The sequence below is a fragment of the Dipodomys merriami genome, unplaced genomic scaffold, assembly GCF_024711535.1.
Source record: "Dipodomys merriami isolate MVZ:Mamm:240054 unplaced genomic scaffold, mDipMer1.0.p SCAF_427, whole genome shotgun sequence".
Taxonomy (NCBI): domain Eukaryota; kingdom Metazoa; phylum Chordata; class Mammalia; order Rodentia; family Heteromyidae; genus Dipodomys; species Dipodomys merriami.
This window is the reverse complement of record NW_027205904.1, coordinates 339,005-350,090: the sequence shown is the minus strand read 5'-3', so window position 1 is coordinate 350,090 and position 11,086 is coordinate 339,005. Positions and strand designations below refer to the sequence as shown.

The 11,086-nt window shown below is 47.6% G+C and overlaps 1 protein-coding gene across 1 annotated transcript; it reads right to left on the bottom strand.

Moving 5' to 3' along the window:
* Positions 1-6,096: 6,096 nt before the first annotated feature.
* Positions 6,097-7,406, bottom strand: LOC138807693 (IQ domain-containing protein F6). The gene is made up of 2 exons (XM_069993474.1): positions 7,319-7,406; positions 6,097-6,526 (listed from the first exon to the last, which is right to left on the bottom strand). The coding sequence occupies exons 1-2, from the start codon at positions 7,388-7,390 to the stop codon at positions 6,158-6,160; spliced, it is 441 nt and encodes a 146-aa protein (XP_069849575.1). The 5' UTR covers positions 7,391-7,406; the 3' UTR covers positions 6,097-6,157.
* Positions 7,407-11,086: the final 3,680 nt, after the last annotated feature.

Here is an 11,086-nt window from a genome sequence, read left to right as displayed (position 1 = left end):
GCCGAACTTCCCAAACCGAATGTTTTTGGTTCGTCTTTTTTATTGGTGTTATGAAGGTGGTAGACAGAGTTTCAGAATATATTCAGAGTATACTTGGGGGGGGGAGCGGGCATAATGTCGCTAATTCCCTTGCTCACTCTGTTTTTCTCCCATCCTCACCCACTGGTTATACAGTTTTTTTTGTTTTTTGTTTTTGTCAGTCCTGGGGCTTGAACTCTGGGCCTGGGCGCTGTCCCTCAGCTCTTCAGTTCAAGGCGAGCACTCTACCACTTGAGCCTCAGCGCCACTTCCGGCTTTTTTCTATTTATGTGGTGTTGAGGAATCGAACCCAGGGCCTCATGCATGCAAGGCAAGCGCTCTACCACTGAGCCACCTTCCCAGCCCCTATACAGTTCATTTTCCACCTAGTATCTAGTGAGCACTACCGCTGCATTCGTTCACCCTTTGCCTCTCTATTTCTGGGCCCCCATTACCCTCCCAAAGACAGACAAATGAACAAGACAAAAAGGAGGGGCTGGGAAGGTGGCTCAGTGGTAGAGTGCTTGCCTTGCATGCCTGAGGCCCTGGGTTCGATTCTCCAGCACCACATAAGCAAAAAGAAAAAAAGCCAGAAGTGGCGCTGTGGCTCAAGTGGTAGAGCGCTAGCCTTGAACTGAAGAACTGAGGGACAGCGCCCAGGCCCAGAGTTCAGGCCCCATGACCAACAACAAAAAAAAAAAAGAAAGAAAGAAAGACAAAAAGGAAAGAAAGCTGGGTACTGGTGGCTCACACCTGTCATCCTAGCTACTCAGGAGGCTGAGATCTGAGGATCACAGTTCAAAGCCAGCCCAGGCAGGAAAGTCTGAGACTCTTATCTCCAATAAACCACCAGAAAAAGAAAAGAAAAGAAAAAAACAGCAAGAAAGAAAAAAAAAAACCCTCTTGTTTCTATTTCCTGGATCAAACCTAATATTTATTGATTCTGCTCTGGACCTTTTTTTTTTTTTTTTTTTTTTTTTTTTTGTCAGTCGTGGGGCTTGAACTCTGGGCCTGGGCGCTGTCCCTCAGCTCTTCACCTCAAGGCTAGCGAGTGCTCTACCACTTGAGCCACAGCGCCACTTCTGGTTTTCTGGTGGTTCATTGGAGATCAGAGTCTCATAGATTTTCCTGCCCTGGCTGGCTTTGAACTTCGAGCCTTAGATCTCAGCCTCCTGAGTAGCTAGGATGACAGGCAACAGGTGTGAGACTCTGGTACCCAGCTATGCATTGTGCCTTTTACTAGGGAATGTCAGCGACCAGGACCAACCTAATGCTGCTTCCTTGGGTCTGTTTTCCAAATTTGCCATCTGGGGATCACCAGCAGAGGGCACCAATGCCCAGCCACGGCCTTGGGACTCAGGGTAAACCGTGGCTGCCCTCAAGTGGTCCAGAGGGTAATGAGTACTGAACCAGAAGAATGTGGTAACTTGAGGGCCTGCGATATAGCACGTGAGTGTGTGTGTGTGTGTGTGTGTGTGTGTGTGTGTGTGTGTGTGTGCATCCTGGGACTTGAACTCAGGGTCTGGGTGCTGTCCCTGAGCTAGAGCTCTACTGTTTGAGCCACAACTCCACTTCTAGCTTTTTCTTTTTCTTTTTTTCCTTTGTGTCAGTCGTGGGGCTTGAACTCAGGGCCTGGGAGCTGTCCCTCAGCTCTTCAGCTCAAGGCAAGCGCTCTACCACTTGAGCCACAGCGCCACTTCTGGCTTCTTCTGCTTATGTGGTGCTGAGGAATCGAACCCAGGGCCTTGTGCATGCAAGGCAAGCACTCTACCACTGAGCCAGCTTCTAGCTCTTCTACTTCTAGCTTTTTTTGTCATTAATTTGAGATCTCATGGACTTTCTTGCCCATACTGGCTTTGAACTTGAATCCTCAGATCTCAGCCTCCTGAGTTAGCTAGGATGACAGGCATAAGACACCGGCGCCCAGTGACATTTGTTATTTTTGAGTGAGTTCATTTGCATGCACAGGAGGCTGGTGAGGCTGTGGAAATTTGGGTTGACAATTTTAAAAAATGGAAACAAAAAAAAAAAAGGAAATGAAAGTAACAAGAATGGCCTCTCCCTCCCTCAACCAACATGTTGGGATGCAGGAATGAAAGCTAAAATGTTGAATGCTTAGTTAACTATGAAGGTCATAACCAATGAATATCTTTTTGTCAATCGTGGGGCTTGAACTCTGGGCCTGGGCGCTGTCCCTCAGCTCAAGGCAAGCGCTCTACCTCTGGTTTTCTAGTAGTTCATTGGAGATAAGAGTCTCACAGACTTTTCTGCCCGGGCTGGCTTTGAACTGTGATCCTCAGATCTCAGCCAGTCATGATGCTTGAACTCAGGGCCTGGGCACTATCCCTGAGCTTCTTTTGCTCAAGACTGGGACTCTACCACTTGAGCCACAGTGCCACTTCTGGCTTTTTCTGTTTATGTGGTGCTGAGGAATTGAACCCAGGGCCTCATGCATGCTAGACAAGCACTTTACCGCTGAGCCACCTTCCCAGCCGATCACGCTATATTTTCATCTGCTCATTTCACCCAGAATCCCCTGAGTGAATGTTGACCAGACCAATACTCACTCCCTCCTGCCACGCTCTGCCTTTACCTCTGCTCTCTGGCCTCTTCCTCAGATGTAAGGGATCATGGGAGGGAATGGAAGAGAGGAAGAAATCACCCAGGGTCTTATAGCCCTCTAAAGATGTCCCCACCCCAAGTTCCAGGCAAACAAAAAAAAGAGGGGAATCTATTGCTCTTGCTCCCATGGTTCAGTATGGAAGTTAACACAAAGAACTGAGAACCTCTGCTGAGATCTGACAATCCAGTTCAAAGCCAGCCTGGGTAAGAAATAAAGTCCATGAAACTCTTAGCTCCAATGAATCACCAGGAAACCGGAAGTGGTGCTGTGGCTCAACGTGGTAGAATGGTAGCCTTGAGCTGAAGAGCTCTGGGACAGGGCAGAGAGAGAGAGAGAAATAGGAACTTCTGAACCTTTGGAAGAAAGTTGTTTTGGGGACCCCCAAAAGATAAAGCTGAGAAATAGGAACCGAGGATGGGGGGGGGGGAAGGTGATGTCAGACCCAAGAAGAACAAGGAAACCAATCTTGAAACCCTTAAAATGCTTGCCAAGAGGTTGAGTTGTTTTTCAATTCACATGAATTAGTGGTTTAGTACTGTTATTGAGGCTTGGATTCAGGGCCTCTTGCTCTTGTCTTTTTCCACCATACCTCCACTCTGGCCCCTTTTCCTTTTTCTTTTTGCTGGTTAATTAGAGAAAAGTGTTTCACAGACTTTTCTACCCAGACTAGCTTTGAATGTCGATCTTCAAATCTCAGCCTTTTAAATAGTTCAGATTCCAAGCATGAGCCACCAGTTCCTGGCTCCGATTTTTTTTTTTTTTTAAGAAAAGTTACTTAATTCTTTCTGGGGGAAAAAAAAATAGTATATGCTCCCTTTAAACAGTTGGGGCTTTGCAGAGAAGCACCAAAAAGAAAATCAAAGTATTGCCTCAAGTTTCAGGATACAAATTTAACCATCATTAACATTTCTGGTACAGCATGCTAGACATATTTCTATGCATTTTTTTACAGATAGAAAGATAGAAATATACCATATGTCTATTTTTTTAAGTGAAGGTTTAATTTTACTTGAGTCTAATTGAAGAATATGCATCTGAAGTAAAAACGGAAGTTCTAGAACTTTACATATATATATCCTCACCAAAAAAAAAGATATATGTATATATATACTTATTTTTCACCCTCTTGGAAGATCCTTCTAAGTTTAGGAAAAATGGAGGGTGACATTTAGAAGTAAATAGCCTTTAATCTCAGGGAATCTGGAGAGAGTTTGCAATCTATTGCTATTTGGGGGGGCTGGGAAGGTGGCTCAGTGGTAGAGCGCTTGCCTTGCATGCATGAGGCCCTGGGTTCGATTCCTCAGCACCACATAAGCAAAAAGAAAAAAAGCCAGAAGTGGCGCTGTGGCTCAAGTGGTAGAGCACTAGCCTTGAGCTGAAGAGCTGAGAGACAGCGCCCAGGTCAAGAGTTCAGGCCCCATGACCGACAAAAATTAATAAAAATGTTATTTTGGGATGTGTGTGTGTGTGTGTGTGTGTGTGTGTGTGTGTGTGTGTGTGTGTGCGCGCGTGCGTGTGCGTGTGTGTGTGTGTGTGTGTGTGTGTGCTGGTTACTGGGGCTTGAATTCAGATCCTTAGCGTTTTCACTCCAGACAGACACTCTACCACTTGAACCACGGCTCCACTTCCGGCTTTTTGCTGCTTACTGGGAGACAAGAGTCTCATGGACTCATCTGTCCTCGCTCGCTTAGAACTTAAGTTCCTCAGATTTCAGCCTCTTAAGTAGCTAGGATTACAGGTGTGACCCACCCGCACTGCATTTTTCCAAAACATTTCATTCAATCTCTCCCCACTCTACCCTCCCGTCCTAAGGAGGAGAAATGACACCCTGCAGTATTCCTCCCGAACAGGTTTACTCAGGAGAACACAAATTGGCTTAGACAGGAGAGCCAGCAAGGCAGAAGCCTGCTAGCCCCACTGAGGCAGGCCCAGCAGAGGGGAGGAGCCTGTGGCAGAGCCCCGCCCACCCCCACCCCATCTCTGGTTCCCCAGGGAGGGGAACTTCCAGGTGAGGGAGACACAGCTACAGCTCTTTCCTTCCAATTCTGCTCTGGCCTTCCCCAGGGAGGCTGGCTGGGGCCTCCTCCTCCTCCTCCTCCTCCTCCCTTTCCTCCCTACCCATGAGGCAGTGCGTCTCTTCTGCTGCTCTTCAGTGGAGGAGCCCTGGGCTCCCTGTCAGCACTTCATTGGCCCTCAGGGCCCTGGGGCCCAGGCTGTGGGTGGAATCCCCACACCTTCCCAGCTGGCTTTGGCCACAGCCCAGACTCCCTGGAGTTCTGTCCTGAAAGGAGATGAGCCACAGAAACATAAAATCAAGTTCTCCTAACACCGTGAAGGGCCCCCAAAATGAGGCCGACTGAGGGGTTATAACTTGACCTGGGCCCTGGAATCTTTCTTGTTTAATCAATCATGGGGCTTGAACTCTGGGGCCTGGGTGCTGTCCCTGAGCTCTTCAGCTCAAGGCGAGTGCTCTACCACTTGAGCCACAGCACCACTTCCGGTTTTCTGGTGGTTCACTGGAGAGAAGCATCTCAAAGAACTTTCCTTGCCCAGGCTGGCTTTGAACTGCCATCCTCGGATATCAGCCTCCTGAGTATCTAGGATGACAGGTTTGAGTCCCCACCGGTGCCTGGCTTGGAATCTCTCTTGACTGATCATTTATGTCTAGCGATGGTGCTCACACCTGTCATCCTAGCTACCCAGAAAGCTGAGATCTGAAGACTGAGGTTCAAAGCCAGCCCAGGAAGCAAAGTCTACGAGACTCTAATTGCTAATCAGCCGCCGAAAAGCTAGAAGTGGAGCTGTGGCTCAAGTGGTAGAGTGCTAGCTTAAGTGGTAGAGTGTTAGCCTTGAGCACAAAAGCTCAGGGACGGTACCCAGATCCTGTGGATCTGGACCAAAAGAAAAACAAACAAACAAAAAGACTAATTATGACATTAGGAGCAGGGACCCAGAATGGATCCCTGGGTCCAGGAACTAATAGACTATGCTAAAGGAACTTTCTGGGGAAAGACAGAAATGTGAAGGCCTGAAGCTTCCTCCATAAATGGGGCTTGAACTCAGGTCCTGGGCACTGTCCCCAAACTTCTTTTTGCTCAAGGCTAGCACTCTACCACCTGAGCCCCAGCACCATGTCCGGCTTTTTCTTTTTCTGCTCTTCAGCTCAAGGCGAGTGCTCTACCACTTGAGCCCCAGCACCACTTCTGGTTTTCTGGTGGTTCATTGGAGATGAGTCTCTCAGACTTTCCTTTCCTGGGCTGGCTTTGAACCACGATCCTGATATCAGCCTCCCGAGTGGCAGGCGTGAGCCACTGGTGCCTGGCTACTTCTAGCTTTTTCTGTGTATGTACCACCGAGGAATCGAACCCAGGGCTTTAGGCCTACACTGTCCCCCAATGAACCACCTTCCCTCCGGGGGGGCCCCCGTAAACGAAATCTCCAATCTGTGATCAGTAGGGTCTTTATTGGGAGAGAGATCCAGTCTCCTCAGCTGCGCCAGCACCCCTCACACCTCCTTTAGGTCATAAGGATTTCAATGTCCAGCTCCAGCCGGCTGGCTTTGACCTCGTAGCGGCCCTGGATGAGGCCCCGGGTCTGGCGGCTGTACCATCTCCAGTGAGACTGGATGACGCAGGCCGCCTGGCGAACTTGGAGGAACCACCTGCGGGCCTGCCACATCCGAACCTGAGCCTGCATCTTCACCACGGCCCACTCCTGGCAAGAGTAGAGTCTTAAGGCTAGGCGGCGTCTTTGCTCCATCGCCTTGGCCTGCAGGGATCTCCACCAGCATTGGATCACCCAAGCCCTGAGGGCCGCGTGTAACAGTGTCCGGCGTACCACGATACCTCGCCACCATGACTGGATCTTGATGGCTGTCTTCTCTAACTGATGAAGAGCGGGAGGAAGAATATGGAGACTCTCAGCAGGGCTATTCTGTTTTGTGGGTGCCCGTCCTGGGGCTTGAACTCAGGGCCTAGGCACCGTCCTTGAGCTTTTTACTCCAGGCTAGCTGCTCTACCATTTGAGCCACAGCGCCATTTCCAGTCTTCTGAGTGGTTTATTGGAGATCAGAGTCTCATGGATTTTCCTGCCCTGGCTGGCTTTGAACCATGATCCTTCGATCTCAGCCTCCTGAGTAGCTAGGATGACAGGTGTGAGCCATCGGTGCCTGGCCCCTGAGCTTCTCTGTCGCAAGGCTAGCACTCTACCACTTGAGCCACGGCACCACTTCTGGCTTTTTCTGTGTATGTGGAGCTGAGGAATTGAACCCAGAGCTTCATGCGTGCTAGGCAAGCGCTCTACCACTAAGTCACATTCCTAGGCTGGCTTTTTTTTCCTTCTTCTTAATTAGAGATAAGAGTTTCACGGCCTTTCCTGTCTGGGCTAGCTTTGAACCACAATCCTCAGATCTCAGCCTCCTGAGTAGCTGGGATTACAGGCATGGCCATTGGTACCTACCTCGCTCAATGTTTTTGTTCAAGGTCAGCACTCTACTACATGAGCCACAGTTCCACTTGTGGCTTTTTAGTAGTTCACTGACGATAAGATTTTCCCAGCCTTTCCTGCCCCTGATGGGCTTCGAACCATCATCCTCAGATCTCAGCCAGGATCTCAGCTAGGATCATAGATGTGAACCACCAGCACTCAGGGGCTCCATTTATTTCCGCTTCCACTCACCTTTAAATATTGCTCATCATCTGTTGGGTGGGCCTCTTCTGCAATGGTCGTACTCACAATGTTCGTGGTCATGGCCCTGGTCTTTGGAGTCCACTCATTTATCAGGTTGGACAGCTTAGTCTTCAGCCCCGCCTTCAACTGTTAGCCACACCCCCCATCTTTGGACTCCGCCCACTGGCACTCAGGATCCACCTTCCCAGGCCCTGTCTGTCCTTTATAGCCTGTGCTGTGTCTCCATAGGGATTAACAGCTGCTGACCACTAAATTCCCATCAGGCCTCGGGGTGGACTACAGTTATATCCCTTGATTTCTGTTTATTTCTCAGGCCCAAGGGTCATCTGAAACCTTGCTCTTTCTTTTATTTTTGTTGGTCGTGAGGCTTGAACTCTGGGCCTGGGCACTGTCCTGAGCTGAGGCTCTTCAGCTCAAGGCAAGCGCTCTACCACTTGAGCCACAGCGCCACTTCCAGCTTTTGCTGCTTGTGTGGTGCTGAGGAATCAAACCCAGGGCCTCTTGAATGAAAGGCAAGCGCTCTACCACTGAGCCACCTTTCTGGCCCCTTAAACTTTGCTCTTTCTACACTTTGTCATTATTTAATTCTGTTCCTCCTGGTGGCATTGGAGGGTCACACAAGAAATAAAGAGTCTTATTTGGAGCTGGGAAGGTGGCTCAGGGACTGGGAAGGTGGCTCAGTGGTAGAGCGCTTGCCTTGCATGCATGAGGCTCTGGGTTCGATTCCTCAGCACCACATAAGTAGAAAAAGCCGGAAGTGGCACTGAGGCTCAAGTAGTAGAGCACTAGCTGAAGATCTGAGAGACAGCGCCCAGGCCCAGAGTTCAATACCCACTACTGACACACAAAAAAGGTCTTATTTATTTATTTGTTTTGCCATTCCTAGACCTGAATTCAGGGCCTGAGTGCTGTCCTTGAGCTTTTATGTTCAAGGCTGGTGCTCTACTACTTGAGCCACAGCTCCAATTCTGCCTTTTTGGTGGTTCATTAGAGATCAGAGCCTTACGGACTTTCCTGCTCTAGCTGGCTTTGAACTGCGATCCTCAGATCTCAGCCTTCTGAGTAGCTAGGATGACAGGTGTCTGGCATTCTCTTTTCTTTTATTCTCTCTCTCTCTCTCTCTCTCTCTCTCTTTATATATATATATATATAATTTGTTAATTTGCTAATCCTGTCAGTTGACTTTTTTTCTTTCTCTCGACATTGTCATTTTCATCTCTTGGAAGTTCAATATGGGTCCGTTTTAAATATCTTCCATACCTCTATATTTAACTTTTGACCATATGGATTTCCGTTACAGTAACTACTTCAGTGTCCTTGTCTTGTGAGTCTTGATATTTGGGTCAGTTTTGATTGACTGCTTTCCACCCACGCCACACATGCAGTGGCACTTGGCATCCTTCTATCTCTTTGTAGGTCTGGGAATTTTTGAGTAGATGCCAGACACAGAATTGTATTTTGTGGGATGCCAGATATTCTGGCGTTCCTATAAATAGTCCTGTCCCTGTCCCTCTGTACCTAGAAGACCACAGTTGAGTTATTTGAAAACTGTTGGACCAGCCCGGTGCTGGTGGCTCATACCTGTCATCCTAGCTACTCAGGAAGCTGAGATCTGAGAATCACGGTTCAAAGCCAGCCCTGGCAAGGTAAGTCCATGAGACTCTTATCTTGAATAAACCACCAGAAAACCAGAAGTGGCGCTGTGGCTCAAGTGGTAGAGCGCTCACCTTGAGGTGAAGAGTTGAGGGACAGCACCCAGGCCTATGACCCTCCCGCCCCCCCAAAAAAAGACAAATGGAGTTGTAGCTCAAATGGTATGGCACCAGCCTTGAGTCAAAAAGCTAAAGGATAGGCCCAGGCACTGAATTCAGCCCTAGTACCTGCACACACACACACACACACACACACACACACACACACACACACACACACACACATACGTACATGTACACACGTATATGCACACACACACAATTATGTATTTCCTGTAAACAGGATTTTTTTGTGTGTGGTTTTGGTTGTTGTAGAAATTTGAGTCAAATTTGGTTCAGCCTAGATCCAGTTATTGTTTGAGATGGAGTCTTTCTTTTTGTCTGGGATTATAGGCATGAACCACTATACCCAGCCTGCCTTCCTTTTTATATCTGGCAGAGTCTCACTGTGTTTTCTAGGCTGGCTTTGAATTCTACATCCTTTCCCTACCCCAAATAGCTAGGATTATAGGCATGCACAACCATGCCAGGCTGGGAATAATTCTGTAGGGGGAAAAAAAACCCCACAGAATTGCTAAAGCAAAGGGGCTGTGCATTTTCAGTTTTGGTAGGTATTGCCAAATTGCTATCCAAGAAATTTTTGCCGATTTACATTCTATTATCATATAGTACTATTTTTCTCCTCACTTGCCAGTACAAATGACCTGTCACCAATATGTTCATTTATTCTTTTATGTATAAGTTCAGGCAAGTGTGCATATGTTCAGAATATTTTTCTCCAGCTGTTTTCTTTTTCTTTCTTCTGCTCAAAGCAAGTGCTCTACCACTTGAGCCACAATTCCACTTCCACTTTTCTAGTCGTTAACTGGAGATCAGAGTCTCATGAACTTTCCTGCCCAGGCTGGCTTTGAACTGCAATCCTCAGATCTCAGCCTCCTGAGTAGCTAGGATTACAGGCGTGAACCTGGTGTGCCCAGCTTCTACTCTGAAGCTGTGTGCTCATGTTTATTGAATAAAAGGGTGGTTTTTCTTCTGTTTTGTGCTAATTTGAGATGTCTTGGTTGAATCTTTTGCCCTACAGTGATCTTGTGGTGTGGAGTTTTAACTCAGTTGCCTTAGTTATTAATTTCAATGGCTGCTGAAACTTCAAAAGGCTCTTATTAAGGCCTGAAACGGGACTTGAACACTGGTAGCTAGTACTCCTAGCTACTGAGAAGGCTGAGATCTGAGGATCATGGCTCAAAGCCAAGTCTGGGCAGAAAAGTCCATAGAGACTCTTGTCATCAATAAACCAGTTAAAAAAAAAAAAAAACAACCAGCAGTAGCCAGGCACTGGTGACTGATGCCTGTAAACCTAGCTACTCAGGAGGAGATCTAAAGGATTGAGGTTCAATCCTTAGATTGAACCTGCCTAGTCCCCAGGAGACTCATCTCCAATGAACCACTCAAAAACCAGAAGTGGTGCTATGGCTCAAGTGGTAGAGCGCTCGCCCTGATCATGAAGAGGCTCAGGGACAGCACTCAGGGCCTGACAATGGACAAAGAAACTTCCACAAGTGGAGGTATGCCTCAAATGGTAGAGCACCAGCCTTGAACAAAAAAAGCCAAGCAAAAGCACAAGGCCCTGAGTTCAAGTCCCACTACCAACACGCTAAAATAAAAAATAATACCTGCAACTTGGAGGGAAGGCAATTTGATTGGTTTCTTCATTCAAGACATTTACTTTCCAGTCACATTCTTCACTTCCTGCCTAGGCTGCCTGGAAATCAGGATCCTCAGATCTCATCCTCCTGAGTAGCTAGGATTACAGGCGGGAGTCCAGGGTACCGAGTAACCTTTAGGTTTTTTTAATAAGTGGATTTTTTTAAGCAGTGAAAGGATTATATTTCCTACATTTTAGGTCTTCAGCTATGGGAATTTTTTATGAGTGAAACCACATTCCTCTCAGCCACAAAATTACAGAAAGAAGGAAATGTTTCAAAAAAAAAACAGCTGTTTTCTGAAAACCTTTTCCCCCAGTTACCTAAATTCGGCTGACCGCGCC

What these genes read in the sequence shown, in the direction of transcription:
- LOC138807693 (XM_069993474.1), bottom strand. Translation starts at nt 7,390, where the DNA reads ATGACCACGAACATTGTGAGTACGACCATTGCAGAAGAGGCCCACCCA. An exon ending in ATGATGAGCAATATTTAAAG is followed by an intron (nt 6,527 to 7,318) that starts GTGAGTGGAAGC and finishes GCTCTTCATCAG; the next exon opens with TTAGAGAAGACAGCCATCAA.